This window comes from Castor canadensis, chromosome 8 (assembly GCF_047511655.1).
Source record: "Castor canadensis chromosome 8, mCasCan1.hap1v2, whole genome shotgun sequence".
In the NCBI taxonomy this organism is placed as follows: domain Eukaryota; kingdom Metazoa; phylum Chordata; class Mammalia; order Rodentia; family Castoridae; genus Castor; species Castor canadensis.
Window position 1 is genome coordinate 53,548,486 of NC_133393.1, and position 19,532 is coordinate 53,568,017.

Here is a 19,532-nt window from a genome sequence, read left to right on the forward strand (position 1 = left end):
TTGCCTTGGCTATTCGTGGCCTCTTGTGTTTCCATATAAATTTAACGGTAGATTTTTTCAGTCTCTTTAATGAATGTCATTGGAATTTTGATGGGAATTGCATTAAACATTAATAGATTACTTTTGGGAATATAGACATTTTTACTTCGTTGATTCTACCAATCCATGAGCATGGGAGATCTCTCCACTTTCTATAGTCTTCCTCAATCTCTTTCTTCAGAAGTTTATAGTTTTCCTTGTAGAGGTCATTCACATCCTTTGTTAGGTTTACACCTAGGTATTTGATTTTTTTTGAGGCTATTGTAAATGGAATCGTTTTCATATATTCTTTCTCAGTTTGTTCATTATTAGTGTATAGAAATGGTAATGATTTTTCTATGTTGATTTTATATCCTGCTACCTTGCTATAGCTATTGATGGTGTCTAGGAGCTTCTGAGTAGAGTTTTTTTGGTCTTTTAGGTATAGGATCATGTCGTCTGCAAATAGGGATATTTTGACAGTTTCTTTACCTATTTGTATTCCTTTTATTCCTTCTTCTTGCCTAATTGCTCTGGCTAGGAATTCCAGTACATGTTGAATAGGAGTGGAGATAGTGGGCATCCTTGTCTAGTTCCTGATTTTAGAGGGAATGGTTTCAGTTTTTCTCCATTAAGTATAATATTGTCTGTAGGTTTGTCATATATAGCTTTTATGATGTTGAGGTATTTTCCTTCTATTCCTAGTTTTCTTAGAGCTTTTATCATGAAATGGTGTTGGATCTTATCAAAGGCTTTTTCTGCATCTATTGAGATGATAAGTGGTTTTTGTCTTTGCTTCTGTTAATGTGGTTTTTTTACGTTTATTGATTTTCATATGTTGAACCACCCCTGCATTACTGGGATGAATCCTACTTGGTTGTGGTGAATGAACTTTTTCATGTGTTGTTGAATTCAGTTTGCCATTATTTTGTTGAGGATTTTTGCGTCAATGTTCATTAAGGAGGTTGGCCTATAGTTCTCCTTTTTGGAGGGGTCTCTGCCTGGTTTTGGGATAAGTGTAATACTGGCTTCATAAAATGTGTTAGGCAGTTTTCCTTCCCTTTCTATTTCATGGAACAGTTTAAAGAGGGTTGGTATCAGTTCTTCTTTAAAGATCTGATAGAATTCAGCAGAGAATCCATCAGGTCCTGGACTTTTCTTTTTGGGAGACTCTTGATTGCTGCTTCAATTTCATTTTGTGTTATAGGTCTATTCAGGTGATTAATTTCCTCTTGGTTCAGTTTTGGATGATCATATGTATCTAGAAATCTGTCCGTTTCTTTAAGATTTTCGAATTTATTTGAATATAGGTTCTCGAAGTAGTCGCTGATGATTTCCTGGACTTCCATGGTGATTGTTGTTATCTCCCCTTTTGCATTCCTGATTCTACTAATTTGGGTTTTTTCTCTCCTCATTTTAGTCAGGTTTGCCAGGGGTCTATCGGTCTTGTTTATTTTTTCAAAGATCCAACTTTTTGTTTCATTAATTCTTTGTATGGTTTTTTTGGTTTCTATTTCATTGATTTCAGCTCTTATTTTTTTTATTTCTCTCCTTCTATTTGTTTTGGGATTTGCTTGTTCTTGTTTTTCTAGGAGTTTGAGATGTATCATTAGGTCATTGATTTGGGATCTTTCAGTCTTTTTAACATATGCACTCATGGCTATAAACTTTCCTCTCAGAACTGTCTTTGCTGTGTCCCATAGGTTCCAGTAGGTTGTGTTTTCATTTTCATTGACTTCTAGGAACTTTTTAATTTCCTCTTTTATTTCATCAATGACCCATTGTTCATTAAGCAATGAGTTATTCAGTTTCCAGCTGTTTACATGTTTTTTGTCTTTACTTTTGTTGTTGAGTTCTAGTTTTATTGCATTGCGATCAGACAGAATGCATGGTATAATTTCTGTTTTCTTATATTTGCTGAGGCTTGCTTTGTGCCCTAGGATATTTTCTATTTTGGAGAAGGTTCCATGTGCTGCTGAGAAGAATGTTTATTGTGTATGAAGTTGGATGAAATGTTCTGTAGACATCAACTAGGTCCATTTGATCTATTGTATATTTTAGATCGAGGATTTCTTTATTGATTTTTTTGTTTGGATGACCTATCTATTGATGATAATGGAATGTAAAAGTCTCCAACAACAACTGTGTTGGAGTTAATATATGCTTTTATGTCCTTCAGGGTATGTTTGATGAAATTGGGTGCGTTGACATTGGGTGCATATAGGTTGATAATTGTTATTTCCTTTTGGTCTATTTCCCCTTTTATTAGTATGGAATGTCCTTCTTTATCTCATTTCATCAGTGTAGGTTTGAAGTTTACTTTGTCAGAGATAAGTATTGCTACTCCTGTCTGTTTTCAGGGGCAATTGGCTTGGTAAATCTTCTTCCAGCCTTTCATCCTAAGCCTGTGCTTATTTCTGTCAGTGAGATGGGTCTCCTGTAAGCAACAAGTTGTTGGATCTTCCTTTTTAATCCGGTTTGTCAAACAGTGCCTGTTGATGGGGGAATTAAGGCCATTAACATTAAGTGTTAGTACTGATAGGTATGTGGTGATTCCTGTCATTTAGTTGTCTCAGTTGTTTGAAGGTATGATTGTGTGTACCTAAGTTTAGATTACTCTCTACTTTCTTGCTGTTTCTTTTCCTGTAGTTTTGTGCTGCCTGCCCTTTCATGGTTATGTTGGGTTTCACTTTCTGTGTGCAGAATCCCTTGAAGAATCTTTTGTAGTGGTGGCTTTGTGGTCACATACTGTTTTAGTTTCTGCTTATCACGGAAGACTTTTATTGCTCAATTTATTTTGAATGATAGTTTTGCTGGGTAGAGTATCCTAAGGTTGAAGTTACTTTCATTCAGTGCCTGGAAGATCTCACCCCAAGCTCTTCTTGCTTTTGATGTTTCTATTGAGAAGTCTGCTGTGATTTTGATGGGTTTACTTTTGTATGTTATTTATTTATTCCCTTCAATATTCTTTCTCGGGTCTCTGTATTTGTTGTTTTAATGATAATATGCCATGGGGTAGATCTATTTTGGTCTGGTCTGTTTGGTGTTCTGGAGGCCTCTTGCATCTGTATGGGTATAAATTTCTCTAGATTTGGTAAATTTTCTGTTATTATTTTGTTGAATATATTACGCATTCCCTTTGCTTGCACCTCTTCTCCTCTTCAATGCCCATGATTCTCAGGTTGGTCTTTTGATGGAGTCAATGAGTTCTTGCATTTTCTTTTCACAGGTCTTGAGTTGTTTAACTAATAGTTCTTTGGTTTTTCTTTTAATTACCATTTCATCTTCGAGTTCTGAGATTCTGTCTTCTATTTGTTGTATTCTGTTGGATTGGCCTTCCATTTTGTTTTGTATTCTTTTTTCTGAGTTTTTCCATATCCTTAGTCGTTTCCTCTTTAATGTTTCTATTTTCGCCCTGAGTTCATTTATCTCTTTATTAATCGTGTTCTTTGTTTCACTTTGATGTTTATACAGTGCTTCTATGGTTTCTTTCATTTCTTTTTGTGCCTTTTCAAATTCTCTATTTTTGTTGTCTTGGAATTTCTTGAGTGTTCCTGTACATTTCGGTTGACCATATGCAGTATCATCTCTATAAAATTCTCATTGAGTACCTGTAGTATTTCTTCTTTTAGATTATTCTTGTGGGCTTCATTGGGTTCTTTGGCATAGTTTATCTTCATTTTGTTGGAGTCTAGATCTGGGTGTCTGTTTTCTTCATTTCCCTCTGGTTCCTATACTAATATTTTGCTGTGGGGAAACTGGTTTCCCTGTTTTTTCTGTCTTCCTGTCACTGCCCTTGGTGTTGTTATTGTCCCTGTACTGTTTGCAATTAAGTATTTTCTAGCTTGTAGTAATAACAATGGTGATATTTAGAATGGAAGGGTGAGAGGAGAGGGAAAGCAAAGAAGCTACAGATAGAGGGAAAAACAAATAAACAAGTAAAAAAAACCCAAAATAAACAAACAAAAGTTTCAAAGATATAAGCAGGGAGAGATAGTGTACTAGTCAGTGGTAAGCTGAACAGGCATTAGAGAGACAGAGGATTGAGAAAAGAAAAAAAAATTAAAAAATCTCCAAGTTCAAATGCAATAAAGTTTTAGTCTTAATAATTTTCTTGTTAGTCCCTCAGCCTCCAATCCTGGAGATGGTGCCTCAGAAATAGTTCTGTTGTTGTCTCATCAAAGGGGAAAAAAACAAAAAAAAAAAAAAAAAAAAAAAACCAAAAAAAACAGCATAAAGTGTCCCAAGTTCAAATGCAGTACAGTTTCAGTAAGTTTTTCAGCATGCAGGTGTAGTTCAGTTGTTTTCTCATCAAAGGAAGGGAGAAAAAAAAAGAGTCTGGAGATAGTTCTGTGAATGGCTATCTGAGGCTGTGGCTCACCTGCCTGGTGCTGTCAGCCTGCTGTTGCTGGAGGCTTTATTTATGCAGATCTCAGGAGTGAGCTTAACACTCACCTGGCCTTGCAGGCTTTTTTCACTCAGAGTTCTCCTGTGTGTGAGCCACTGCTACAAGCTTTCCCCTTTCCAAGCACACTGGGGGAAGTGACATTTCACCCGCCTTCTCAGGCCAGCATGTTTATTTACAGCTCATGTGGGAAGTGGGCCTTCCCCCCTCTCCTGTGGAGTTTTCCTCCCACCACCACTTTTACAAGTTTTCCCGCTCCTGGTTGCTGGGCGTGTGCTGCTGCCCCTGCCTTCTCTGGCCGGCTTGTTTATTTACAGTTCCATGAGGGATTGCCCCTCTCCCCCTTTGGTGCTCAGGGTGCCCCACCCTCTTTGCTATGTGTCTTTTTTGTTGTTATTGCTTATTATTCAGTTTTTTTTTCTTTTTTCCCTGGGTGGGGATTGGTCTGTGCAGGGGGCTATGCTGATCTGGCCCAGGATTATCTGTGGGAGCACTGAGTGCCACTTCACTTACCTTGTGGTCTGCATCTTCCCAAGCGGTCTGGGCACTGGCGTCTGGCGGGGGAGTGTGATCCCTCCTGGTTTCTCCGATTAACGTGAAGTGGAAATGCTATGCATGGGGTGGGGGTGTGGAGGAGTCCAAATTTTGCTTCTTCTCTGTGGTTTTTAGCATCTCTCCAAGATTTTACTTTGGAAAGCACGCTTTCTGCTTCCTCCCTCTAGCTGCCATCTTTGAATCGGCAAGCGCCAGTTTTTGACTGTAATCAAAATGCTTTCTCCAGCAAAGCAAGGGTCTTAGTTTTCATTCTCTTTTGTCTTTTTTTTTCAGACAAAATCCCAAGTAATACTTAATATGCCCTGAATTAGATTTGAAATGCGTATCATTGGAAATTTGTGTGGTTGAATTGCCAGAATGCAGATCAGTAGTTTGTACACAGTTAGTGTAGATTGTTTTTCAGTCTAATCTGAAAAGACAGTATTGCTCCCCAAAGTAAAATTAATACTAATACTAATACTAATAATTTAGGCCCTTTTTTGCAAGCGCTTGAGAGTTTGATTTACTTTTGGAATAGCATTTTGGATCTTGTGTATTAAAATACCAGCTGTTGAGTTTCAGAGGAAAAGTGGATTAAGATCTCTCTACTTGTTTCTTCTACTTTATAATAGATTCTGTTCACCCTTGTTCCATCAGACAGGCCCAAACCTCAATGTCAAAAGGACCTTTTCAAGATTATCCTGGCAGCTGGTTCTTTCCCACTGCTGCTTTTTACCTTGCATCCAAGAAGACTTGCAGCTGGGAGCCATTTCATGTCTAACCCTGTCATTTCTCCTTAATAGAAAGGAAATTTTGACACCAAATGTCAAGTGTACATTAGTTCAATGTGTGCACATTAGTTGGCAATTTAAAAATACTGATTTTTACAAATATTTTATTTCTGTATTCTCTCATTTTTGTAATAATTCTTTGACATTTATTCGATCACGTTTTAGGCATTTTTTTTATGTAATCTATGTGTAACTGGTAAAAAGTATAGGACCTTAATAAAAGTGCAGATAATCATTTTTAGTTACTTATGCACTTTACTTATTACAAATACTTGGTTTTAGCTCCTGACCAGTTAGCTTCTTGGAAGTTCACACCTATAGTTTTGCTTTTAAAATGCATTTCCTTTTTTGAGCTGTTGTTTTGAAGGTCGGAATATACATCAGAGACCTGTCCTGGAAGTTGCTAAGGACATTCCAAAGTGGAGTGGGTTAACAGTGTGTCAATTTTGATTGACTGCCTTGTATTAATCTGGATTAAATGATTCTCTTTAAATTGAGGAACTGTCTTTGTGGAAACTTTAAATATAGAGTCAGAAGATCAAAAATGTATTTTTATCTGTTGACACAGGTCTAATTGGTGAGGAATTTGCAATTACTCCTTGATATGCCAGCCTCCCAACCCTAGCTTTGCATTGAAATTCTTGTGTGGTGTGCTTTGAAAGGACTCCCACCCTGCTCTCTGCTGTGGAGGCTCCTGGCCTTGCAGTGTTTGGTCAACAAGCAGCAGTGGGTGGTCAGGCTGCCAGACAGGACCAGGGCCTGCTGTGTGCAGGAAAGTGCATTCAAAGATGTTTAAGGGCAGTGAGGAAGTCAGCTGCCCTTCTGAGAGTCAGGAGGATAGATCAGTGTTCTCCCACTATTGCAGACTGTGAGAAAGTTGCTGTAGGAAGCCTGAAGGATGAGAAAGTACAGCAAATGTACTCACCTGGCTCCACAGCTTATGGCTTGCTCCTCTGCCCTTTGTGTTGTGTGGAGCCAGTTAAACAAATACTCACTACTATTTGCATTTAAATAGGAATAGCCTTGCACAGATTGAGTTGTGGTTTTCTGGAAGTCTGTGGAGGTCCAGGTGAAAGGAGTTCTTTTTAATAAAATCTTCTTAAGGTCCTTATCAGTGTTTTGAAATTGATTGTTGGTGGATACAGTTCTAATATAAATCCTTAAGTCTGTGAGTTTTGTGGGAGAACTGTCTAGATCCATAGATTAGTATAAAGCTGAAATACTTTTATCTAGTGGAAGTTTCACAGTTGTTGGAAAAATTAGCAAATGTTTCAATTTGTTATTAGCAAACTGGAAGATGGTGTTCTGATTAGATTGTTTTATAAGTGTTCTGTAGAAAATAACGTCTGTAAACACGCATTTTCTAACTGTTTTTCTCTATTAAAATTTCTATTATGTATATGATATTCCAAAAACAGTTTCCTGATTTGATGTTTATTTGTTATTCATATATCTACATTACCCACAATTAGAAAAAGAATCCCTTTTGAGAACATTACTAGCATAGGTAATAGAAACGTTATCTGGAGAAATAACAGTAATGACTCTTTACTGTCAGTACTGAAGAAATGGCAGTTGTGCATGTGTGTGTGTTTAATGTTAAGTATTTAAAAGATCTGCCTGGTGTAGTTACTCTGGCCTGCAATCCTGGCTACTTGGGAGGCAGAGATTGGGAGGACTGTGATTCCAGGCCAGTACTGGCAAAAAGTTTTTAAGACTCTATCTCAACCAATGGCTGGGCACAGTGGCACATGCCTATCACCCCCAGCTATACAGGGAAGCACGAATAAGAGAATCTTGGTCACCTCAGTACCACCAAACTCTACTGCTGCGAAACCCAAACCCAAACCAAAGCAAGCACACGTGTCCAAGAAATGTAATTCTTATTTTGGGAAAATTGTAACTCAAATACAACTTTGTGGAAGCTAAAAGATATAGCTAGATCCTAAGAATATTTCCAGAGATTTATTTGTGCCATTTCCACAATAATAGCAAATACAGTTTTAGAAACAGAAATATGGATGTTTTTTCATGCAGTAGGGTGGTGCACCTATTTGAAACTCTGTCTCCAGTACATCTTTACTCCGTAGTTATTTCTCAGATAATGGGGAGAAGACTACCCTGAAATGATTTTGGTATTGATGCACGGATGACACATGCAGGAATTTCAGGTGCTTAGGGTTCTTGAGCCCGCTCTGAGGATGAAAGCACAGGCGGACTCCAACAGCAGAGGTTGGAAAGATTTTATTTGTAGAGAACAGAAGAGAAAGACTGCATATTGGAGAATGCAGGGGGACCCGAAACCAGTGATCCCATGGGTCTGGGTAGGAAATGGGGTTTTATAGCCCATTTTTGCATTGCCTGATTGTGGGAGATGCCTTTCAGATGCAAACAGGCATTTCCTAGGGAGGAGAAGTGTCTCCTTGACCACTTATCACCTTTTGGGACCTCCTGCAGTCTGTCCTTCAGTCCTTCATACCCCCTCCCAATGGTTGCCCTAACTGCTGTTAGGAATAGGGACTATGAAGTCTGTTCAGTAACTGCTTCCTACTGACAGGGGGCAATGAAGGGGCCCACAGCATCAGGGCTGACCATGAGAGGGATTGTCAAGGGGACCTCGGTAGTAGGTTATTGTAGTTTGATGGATTCTAGGCGAGAAGAAATAAACTTGACAAGTAAGTTTAAAATGCAAGGCCCAAACATAAGCAAGAGAATCATGGCAACTATAGGAACCAAGTCCTGGAGGGAAGCTAGGATTTTATTTGTTCCCATCCCTGAGTAGAAACATGAGTTTCAAGAGATTGCTCCCAGAGCCATTTAGCCTGTTGGAGAATGTAATCTGCACATTCCTTTACAATGCCTGAAGTGTTTATATATGTGCAACAGGAGGTATTGGTGATGGCACATACCCCGCCTTGTTTGGCCAAAAGAAAATAGGGCCAGGCGGTGGTCCATTACAATATAGGCAAGGGACGACAAAGACCTTTGCATGTCCTTAATAGCAAGGCCTACCTGGTCTGAGGTGTCCTCTACCACTTTGGTTAGGTTTTCTTGCAGTTACATGATTGGCAATCACCCCATAACTAATTCCAGCAAGGGCTGCAACTAACGCTGTTATCCCTAAAACTATTAAAGTAACCTCCCTTATTTCTATGGGAAGCTGTTCCTATTGTAGTTAGCATTTCTCTTTTTTTCCAAATGGCTGCATGAGCATGCAGGAACAGGAAGGCATACTTAGAAACTGTATAGATGTTGACTCTCTGTTCTTTTGACAGTCTTAGGGCTTCTGTCAGGGCCACTAATTCTGCCAATTGAGCACTTGTATTAGGAGGAAGAGGATCTGATTTGAGGGTGCCAAATTATGTCACAACTGCAAACCCTGCATGTCTGACACCATTCTTGACAAAGGAACGTCATTAGTGTATAATTCTAGATCTGGGTTTTTAAAGGGCCGATCAGTTAAGTCAGGTCGGGCAGCAAAATTTTCCATAAGTACCTCCTCACATGAGTGCTCAGGATTTCCCTCTGCCTCTGGTAGAAGGGATGCAGGATTGAGGCTCTTATAGGTCCTTAAAGTTATTTCTGTCCTTCCCAGAAGGCTAGGCCTGATATTTAAGTAGACGGCTGTCAGTTAGCCAAAGTTCTCTTTTTGAGTTTAAAATTCCGCCTAGGTTGTGTGCAGTATAAACCATTAGGGGGCGGTTTAGGATAAGTTTCTGAACTTCAAGCACTAGAAGGCTTATTGTGGCCATTACTCTGAGGCATCCTGGCCATCTCTTGGCTACCTGATCTAACTCTTTGCTTAAGTAACCTACTGGCTGGGAAGTGATGCCAGAGCTGAGTCACCATACCCAAGGCCAGTCCTCCCTTTTCATAGACATATAATTGAAACTTGTCTTGTATTGGGAGACTCAGGGTGGGAGCTGTCATAAGAGCCTTCTTTAACCTGTGGAATGCATTTTCTGACTTGTCATCCCACTCAATGAAGGGCTGGGTATCCTTTTGTGCTTCCTTAAGGATTTGATATAAAGGCCTGGCTAGGTCTGCATATCCCAGGATCCAAATTCTACAGTATCCTGTGACCCCTAAAAAGGCCCTCAGTTGCTTTAGAGTTTTAGGTAGAGGAAACATCAGGATTGGACAGATTCTGTCTTCTCCTAGAGACCTCATTTCTTTCTCCAGGACAAGACCTAAATATGTAACCCTAGAGTGACACAATTGGGCTTTTTCTTTAGAGATTTTATAACCTCTGTCTGCTAAGAAGTTTAGTAAGGACTCAGTGGCTCATGAAATGACAGGCTCATTTAGTCCACAGAGCAGGAGATCATCTACATATTGTAGCAGAGTAGCTTGTGGGTATTGCCATTCTGCCAAGTATTGGGTTAGAGCCAACCCAAAGAGGTGGGAGCTGTCTCTGAATCCCTGGAGGAGGACAGTCCAAGTAACCTGTCCAGACTTTCTTGTGGGGTCCTCAAAGGCAAAGATAGGTTGAGTTTTAGGGTGTAAGGGAATGCAAAAGAAGGCATCTTTTAAATCCAGGACAGAGTAGTAAGTAGTACCCGGAGGTATTTGGGCTAAAAGCATATAGGGATTTGGAACTACAGGGTGGAGAGGCACTGCTGCTTTGTTGATCAGGCAGAGATCCTGGACTAGCCTCCATTTATTAGGTCCCTTCCTGACACCAAGAATAGGAGTATTATATGGGCTGGAGCATTCTATTAGCAGTCCTTGTCTCTTTAAGTCTTTGATTATGGGAATTAGCCCCTCCTTAACTTCTGGCTTTAAAGGATATTGTTTCTGATGGGGAAACCAGGAGAGGTCCTTGAGATGAATTAGGACTGGGGCAGCTGTTCGTGCCCGTCCCACAGTGTGTCCATCTGTCCACAATGTGGGGTCTACTTGTTCCTCTATTAGGGGCAAGCAAAAGTATTCTCCTGGGGGTAAAAGTAGCTGTACCCCCAATTTGGATAGAAGGTCTCGCCCTAGTAGAGGAGTAGGGGTTTCTGGGACAATTAAAACAGAGTGACAGAAATGGAAATCTCCCCAGGAGCAGGCTAAAGGCTGAGTGAAATAACGCTCTAGAGGCTGGCCTGATACGCCTTGAACAGTAATTTTCTTGGAGGACCTAAGTCCGGGAGAGAAAGGAATAGCTGAGATGCTGGCTCCATTATTGATAAGGAGGCTGACCTTGTGCTTTTTAATCGTGAGTAAAACCCAGGGCTCCCCTGCTTTTATGGTGGTCAGAGAAGCCTATATGGGAGGCCGTGGGACCCATCATTGGGTGGGAGGCTCTGACCTTGGTTCGCCTGGGAACTGGGGACAGTGTGCCTTCCAATGTTTTCCCTGGCAAATGGGGCAGGGTCCTGGAGGTAGCTTTCTTTGGGGGCACTCCCTCCCAAAATGGCCTGCCTGTCCACATTGAAAGCATGTCCTCGGGTTTGGACTTTGCCCCGGGGGAGCTTCTCTGAACACTGCGATCAGAGCCTCCTGCTGCTTATCCTTTCTCTTCCTTTTCCAGGTCCTTCCTTTCTTTTTCTAAGTCCCTGTTATAGTATACAGATGTGGCTACACAGACCAATTGATCTAGATCTCTGCTCCCTTCAGCCACCAGTTTCTGAAGCTTTTTACAGATATCTGGTGCTGACTGTGTTAGAAATTTATCTTTTAGGACGATTTCCTCTTCCTGTGACTCTGGTATAATGTTGGTATGCTTTTGTAAAGCATCCTTAAGTCTCTGTAGAAAAGCTACTGGAGTTTGTAAGGGTCCTTGCTGTACAGCTGTGACTTGGGAGTAATTAAGAGGTTTTATCTTGGCTCTCCTTAGACCCTCAAGAATGCAGTGGATGAAATGGTTATGACTACATTCATCCATGTCATTTTCAGGGTCCCACTTAGGGTCATACCTAGGCACTGCCTGATCTCCTGTTGGAATTGTGAATTGAGGTTCCTTTTTAGGTATCCAATGTCTTTGTCTTTCTTCTCCCTCCCCCTCCTCCTCCTGTGAGGGTCCAGACAGGGCTGTAGTAGGGCCACTTTAATCTAAGTGATAATTGTCTCCAGCTGTGACTGCCTGATCTAGTACCTGCTGTTTCTCCAGAGAAGTGAGGGTCTGAGATAGCAATAGCATTACATCTTTCCAGCTCAGTTCAAAGTTTTGGCTGACTTCTCTAAATGCCTGGATGTACTGATCTGGATTTTCTGTGTAATTTCCTCAATCATTTTTTAATTCTTTAAGTTTACTCACTCTAAAAGGAGCATGAGCTCTGTCCCCTCCAGGAATTAACTGGAGGGGGTAGAGTCCTGTGGGACAGCGTCTAGTGTGTGAGGTAGCTGGGTAAGGGGGAAGAGGGGGAGCTGATGGAACATTAGATGGGGTTTTTGGTTTAAGAGAGTTTGGGGGCTTTTTGCAAAGGGTTACCATGGTCTGCTATCTAGCCTGCATTTGTTTAGCCATTCTGGGTGGTCTCTTAGGAAAAAGAACAATTGAACGTATGGAACTTCGGTCCCCTTTCCCTCCTTTTTACAGAACATATCTAATTGAAGAATGGTATTATAATTAATGCTCCCTCCTTCTGGCCATCTTTCCTCATCTCCCAGAGGATATTGTGGCCAAGCCTGAGTGCAGTAAAACTTGAGTCACTTTTGCTGAAGGCTTTCTGGATCAAGATCTTTCTAACTTTTTAATAAGCAGGCAAGGGGGGATCCTTCCTGGATCCTTGAGGCTTGATTTCCCATCTAAAAAGGGAAACAAGGGAAAATTGGTCACCTTAACAGAGGTTTCTCCTTTTATCTAAGCGTCCCCAGATGAGGAGAAACTCTAGTGGGAGAGGGCGTCCTGCTCTCCCTTGCTCCTTCCACTGCCACTCGTGGGTAGAGTCGTGGAGGATTTAAAGATAGATATCTCAGTTGCGCCTACCCCCCGAGATGATTTTTGACCAATCTCTCATCTATTTTGATTTGCCTGTTGGCCCTGCGACCCAGGTGGGCCTAGTTCTCCTCTACCAGCTGAATGCTTGTAACTAAAAAATAATAACTCTATCAAGTAACCAAGAGGGCTTGCATGGCCAGAAGGAGGACCCCTTTAGAGGCATGGATGGGGACTCCTGATGAAGTAGACTTTTGTCCCCTATATATCCTTTGAGGCATATATGCTTTCTATGAAAGGAGAGAGAGAGAGAGAGCATCTGGAGGCTTTTGCTCTGGTAAGGGGCAAAAATGGAGACCTGAGGTTTTTGCCTTTTAACTGTTTTTTTTTCTTTCCCTGAGGGCAGGCTGTGGAACCTGTTTAGCCAGTTAATCTGCTGCTTGACAAAGACAGTTAAGCCTGAATTGAAGATTAGTGCTTTCTGATGCCTGTAGGTATTTTTCCCAAACTCCCTGAAGAAAGAAGCTCATTGCTATTTACAGCAAAGGCAGGGAGGGGGACACTCATCCTGAACTGCCTGGGAAAGGGGAAGGAGAGGCTGAGGGTTGGGGAAAAAGAGAATTTCCAGGCTCAACGCATGAGGGATTATTGATCATCCCTGCTGTCCAGGTTGATCCTGCTCACAGGCAGTACTGGAGCACTGGAAGCAACAGGTGACATCCACTCTCGGGCCACGGAAACCATGAAGGAAGCATGAGAGATCTGATTGTTTGGTGCGGACATGGCTGGAGGGGTCTGAGACTTAGCTGCCTTTGGGGCCTCAGGGCGGGTCAGGAAGTTGGTTCTCCAGCCTTTGGGTGATACCGGGGAGTGCCCTGGCCAGAACACCTTTTGTGGCTTGAAGACAAACTTTCCTTTCCACTGGCTATTTTCAGACCTCCCCTTAAGCTGGTCAGATCTTGAAAGAGAGTGTTAGTGTTTAAGGAGAGGAAAAAAGAAAAAGCCTCAGTGCACTGAAGTCGAGTTCTGCCCATGTAGCATTGGCAGTGCAGTATAAACCCCTGCCTGGCCTCTGAGTTTCCTCAGATTGCCTGCCGTACAGCTGTAGTGGGCTTGTACCTTTTCCTCAGTTTCCCAAGGAAGAAACCCTCCTTAACAAGACAGAGAGAGAGGGAGAAAAGGTCGACCTGAGAGTTTCACCATAGCTAGGCTGTGGTGGGGGGGTCTCTCCTGGAAAACAGACTCCACTGGAGTGCCAGACACTCACGGTCACATTCCTAGGCAGCCTTTCCCAGTTTGGCATAACCTATACTGACCTCAGGTGATGGCTGTTCCCTTCGTGCATCACCAAATATGATGCATGGATGACATGCACAGGAATTTCTGGTGCTCAGAGTTCTTGAGCCCACTCTGAGGATGAAAGCACAGGCAGACTCCAACAGCAGAGGTTGGAAAGATTTTATTTGTAAAGAAGAGAAGAGAAAGACTGCATATTGGAGAATGCAGGGGGACCCAGAAACAGGTGATCCCATGGGCCAGGGTAGGGAGTGGGGTTTTATAGCCTATTTTTGCATTGCCTGCTGGCAGAAGATGCCTTTCAGATGCAAACAGGCATTTCCTAGGGAGGAGAAGTGTCTCCTTGACCACCTATCACCTGTGGGACCTCCTGCAGTCCATCCTTCAGTCCTTCAGTGTTACAAATCTTATTCATTTGAGCATTGGTTACTACGCTTAATGTTTTCAAAGTAGGCAACTTATGAAGTTGATAACAAATATTATAAAATTAGTTTATTATAAAATAATAAAACTTTATTATAAAGTTTCTATTGTTTTTGTGATGCAGTTGTCTTTTAAGGCATTTTTCAAATTTTCTCTGTGTACAGGTAAAGTTTGTACACATTTAGATAATTCCACTGATCAGTGTCCTAAACTGTCAGAACAGTGAGCAGGACAAGCATAGTTTACATTTTGTTCATAGTGGTGATTTAAAATTTCAGTGACTCAAATTTTGAGTCATTGAATCAGAATTTTACAGCTAGAAAAGATTTTGCAAACTTCTTGTTTTTTGGAAGTATATTTTTCAGCACAGGTCTGTAACTCTTAACTGCTATGACCTCCATGCCAACGGCACAGCCAGGAGGCTCCTCCTTTCCCATATGGGACTAGACCCTCAGTATTGGCTCTGGTTAGAGCATAGAGTTCAACATACTTCGTGTTTGTAAATTCTCCATATGCTGTAGCTGTGACTCAGTAGAAGCGTGCTTACCTAGCACACACAAGGCTGGCACTAAATTCTGATTCCCACAGTAACTGAAAAAAAATTTTTTTTTTCCATTCAGAGATAAACCGTAGGAAGAATTTGTTTCTAGAGAAAATATACTGCCAAGAAAACAACTAACCTGTTAAAATTTATATTAATGCAGTCTTAGTTTGAAAAGGACAGAGTCAAACACAGCATTACAAAAACACCCACAAAACATCCCATTATAAGCAAACATTCTAATGAGAGACCAAATTTGAATGGATAGGGCTGAGCATTGCCCTTAGTTTTCAGGGAAAAGACAAAGTGACAACATTTTCAGTTGCAATGATCTGCACGTCAGTGAGAGCATGATACAGAGAAAATATAATTGATCTCCTTATTCTCACTTACCTGCTTTATTTAATGTATACTTTTCTCTTAAATCACAAACATTGCTATTTTTTGTAAAACAATAGAATAGGCTGATTCTTAGGAAATATTTTAAAGCATTTTGCTGATTCTTTTTTTTTTTTTGGTTTTGTTTTGTAATAGAGTTCATTAAAGGTAAGGAAAGGCATTACAAAAAGCACTGGTGTCCCCATCTGGCCAGGTGGGCTAGGTAGGATAGGATGGAAGCAGGGAGCAGAGAGCAAAAATTATGTTTTTTTAAAAATCTTATTTTATAGTAATGCTTATTTATGTCAAAGTCACTTCATAGTTGTAATAATCCTGTGGGGAAATAAAAAACCAAGTCATGTAATTTCAGTTTAGGAGGAGTGTCACAATCCTCAAGCTGTTTTTTTTGTTTTGTTTTGTTTTTTTGACACTTAGTGATAAATACTTTGTGACAGCTGATATGCTTAAAAAGTTTGATTCAGTTTTCTCTTCAAAGCATAGTTCGCCCAATTCCCTGTTTAAAAAAAGTGTTTAAGACTTTCTTTGGACCAAGAAAAGAAGCAAAATGTTAGAGAGAAAGGTCAGTGCTACCTACCACTTCACTTGTGTAGCGCCACCTTCTGGTCACTCATCACAAATGTGGCTCCCAAGGTGTTTCCCATGCTCTTCCACCGCCCCGCTGCCTGTTCACTTGCTGGTTACCAGATAAGAATTAAGAAATACGTTACCATTTCAGTATCTTTCCCCAGAAAACAGATGACATGGTTTATGATAGAACAAAAGCGTCGTCCTGATAAATAAGTTCAAAATTCCAGATTTGCTCAAACTATACCAATGATTAATTTAAATATTAAAACATTTAAATCAAAGTTGTCACAGTACCACTCGCAGGGAGAGTACATTTTCTGAGGATCTACTTGAGCAATGATAATTGTACTACTTGTAGGAATGGTATGTAAAGTATTTTCAGGAGAGGAGGGAGTGTTTTCCTTCTCAATCATAAATTTATAGACTACAAAAATAATGTCACATTTTAAGTCAAATCATTCTTTTCTTGTGCTCTTACTATACATGTTTATATAAATTATAGATTTTTATATTTTAAAAAAATGTGATGCTGTTTGAGCCCCTTTATGCTCCTTTTATAGTGTTCAGACAATTCATTTTAGACATTAATTATACAATTAATAGCATTGGCGATTATATAAACTTCAAAGGAAAATGTTATCAATCATTAAAATTTCACACACAAACTCCCTAGTTAATATAGAAAAAAATCAATTACAAAAATATCATTTTCTTAAGGCTTATGATTGTTTAGTTTGCACCACAGGTCATTTATTTTTGGTTTTAATATTTTGGATTATATAAATCTTATCTTAGAGTTAGTATTTTCCAAAGTAGGAATGCATGCATAGCATTTACCACTATAGTCAGAATATACTCTTCAAAACAATTGTACCCACTAAGAAACCTGTCCAAATGACTTAATTTCTATTTCTATGAAGCCTACAGGGTAGACTTTAGCCCATACAGTATACGTGCATATGGTAGCAGGCACCTGTGAAGTCAGGTCTTTTCCTGACCCTGTTACTTGGTTCAGCACTCCCTTAGTTTCTCTGCATAGTACTTTTTATCTTTATTGTTTATGTAATGGTTTATTCTTTGCCTCCACCACCAGAATGTAAAGTCTTTGAGCGCAAATAAAGCAAGAAAATAATACCAGGTGTTCCCCCATTCCCCTCAGTGCAGGAGAAATTGAACCCAGGCTTTGGGTAGAGGCTACATAAGCACTCCACCACTGAGTTACGTTCCCAGCCCCTGCACTGTTTTGTTCTTGTTGTTGTCTGAGATGTGTCTTTCTGGGTTTCCTAGGCTGTCTTCAAACTCCTGGGCTCACGTGGTCCTCAGCCTCTCAAGTAACTGGGGCTTCAGATGCCTACCACTATACCTGACTTCAGGTTTCTCTAAAGACTGACAGTCAGTGTCCCAAGAAACTCATTCCGTAGCATGGAATTCCACGCCTAATAGCTCTTGAAGTTCATTTTAGAAAAATTCTTTCCAGATTCTCAGAATAATTTCAATTGGACAACACTCCTGTAGACTTTATCTTGAGGGCTTTTTGGAAGACTTTTGAGAAAAGACTCAGAAACTGCAGTTTGTTTGTTTAAGATAGGGTTTTCTATGAAGTCCAGGCTGGCCTGGAACTTGTGATCCTCCTGTGGTCTCGGATTACAGGTGTGCATCCTGTGCCTGGCTAGAAAGCAGTATTTTCGTGTGTGCTTAATCTAGTACAAGAAAGAGAATGTCTTGATGGTGGTATAATGGTTCAGCTTCTGAATATTAATAGTGTGAGGTATAAAGGATCCAACCCAGGAGGCTGGTATCAGAAATAGAAGTAGGGAATCAAAATCCCACATTCCCAAAGGCAAGAAACCACGGGATGTGGGATTTCAGTGTAAATTTTGGTATTAAGGGAGAAATCAGAGAAGATTTATGATGTATAAATTTTTGAGTCTGCTGCATTAAAGAAACAGAAGAGTCAAAACCCTGTGACATCCTTTCCAAATGGTTCTCCCAATTTTTTGCTGCATTTTGTTGCTCTCCATTTTTGCTGCATTTGTTTTAAAATGATGTATAGGTTCTGCTACATGGCTCATGACAGCTCTATTTTAAGCTAAAATGCTGAGGTGACTCTGTCATGGTGGAATGATTTTTAAAGCTATTTAAGACAGAAGGTATAGCTGTGTGATAGACTCCAGCCTAGCATATTCAAGGCCTGGATTTGATCCCCAGTACCACAAAGAGTAAAAATGAAATAAAAGCTACTAGAGGAAACATTTTTGATTTAGTTAATAAGTGGCTTAGAACAACTGAGCAAGAAATAGTCTTGGAGACGCAGTGATTAAATCAATGAAATAAACGATATATTTAACATATGGTCCATCTCTCTTCCAGGTAACCCGGGCCTGCATAGTCCCATGTTGGATCTTGATAATGAGGTGCGTCCCTCTGTTTTGGGCCATCTCAGTCAGACAGCATCACTGAAGAGGGGCAGCAGCTTTCAGTCTGGTCGAGATGATAGTAGGTATCACTCCCATGCCACTTGATCTTTTACATTTCATGTATTCTTCCTGCTCTTGCAGAATTCTGTGAGCAACAACTTTACTGGTGCTAAGTATTACCAGCTGTTATCACTTGTTCTTATTCATAACTATCCTATGATGAAACTTAAAATACATGTACATTTTGTATTAAAGAAATGCCATTTAGTGAGATATAAATTGTTTGGAAACATGGATTTGTTGTTAATTAACCACAAATATACTCAGGTCTCTGACTCTGGAGTGCAGCTTACCTGTGTTTAAAAAAATCATTTCCTTCCCTGAGTTGTAGGACAGTATATCATACTTAAAAGTATTCTCCCTACCCTCCCCACCCCTCACAGATACTCGTTCCCTTTGCTGATTTGCTTCAAGGACACCAGTTGTCATGCTAACATGCTTAGAGGACTTAGATGCCATACTTGAAGTTAACTCTAATGGATTACATTATGTGGAACATTTCAAAATTATCAGGCCTGAGTTTTTCCACACTTCTTGGCCTATTTCAAGTTTTGAGAGCATTTATTAAATTTGGAAGTTTTTGAGCCATTCTTTATTCAGGTGTCTTTCTGCTCTGTTTCTTTCTGGTACGTGCAAGTAGCACATGTGTGTCAGAACTGGAGATTATTCTGTGTATTACTAAGGCTCTGCTTCTTATTTTCCTCCCACTCTCTCATTCAGTGCTTTACTGAAGTGGCACTTGTTATGCCTTCAGCTTTTCTGCTCTTTTTCTTCATGTCTAACCTAAAAAGTTCAGGCAATGTATATTTCATAGAAATTCTATTTGGAGTTTTTGTTGGTTTGTTTTGTTTTGGTGCTGGGGATTAAGTTCAGGGCTTAGCACTTTGTCTGTGACTGACCTATACCTCAACTGGTTCTTTCTAATATCTTCCCTTTTTCTTCATCTTATGTTTATGTTTTCCTCTAAGTATTTAAAACATTATAATAGCTGTTAGTGTCTGTTAATTCCATCATCTGTATCATATCTGAGTCTGTTGCTTTAAACTGATTTTCCTCCTTATCCCTGGTTCACATTTCCCTGCATTTGGGTATGTCTAGTTGTTTTCTATTGCTTCCCACACACTGTGAATGCTCAGTCTTTTGTTGTTTTTCTCTAAAGAGTGTTGTCCTTTCATGTAGTAGCAGTTCAGTTAAGATCAGTTCAATCCCTTCCTGG

The 19,532-nt window shown here is 40.2% G+C and overlaps 1 protein-coding gene across 3 annotated transcripts in view; it reads left to right on the forward strand.

Moving 5' to 3' along the window:
- The window catches only part of Exoc2 (exocyst complex component 2), a 210,392-nt gene that overhangs the window by 113,317 nt on the left and 77,543 nt on the right, over positions 1-19,532 (forward strand). For all 3 annotated transcript variants that reach the window (XM_074082998.1, XM_074083000.1, XM_074082999.1), the window contains one exon: positions 18,210-18,335. In XM_074082998.1, coding sequence (XP_073939099.1) covers positions 18,210-18,335 — 126 coding nt within the window. The remainder of the gene's footprint in view (positions 1-18,209; positions 18,336-19,532) is intronic.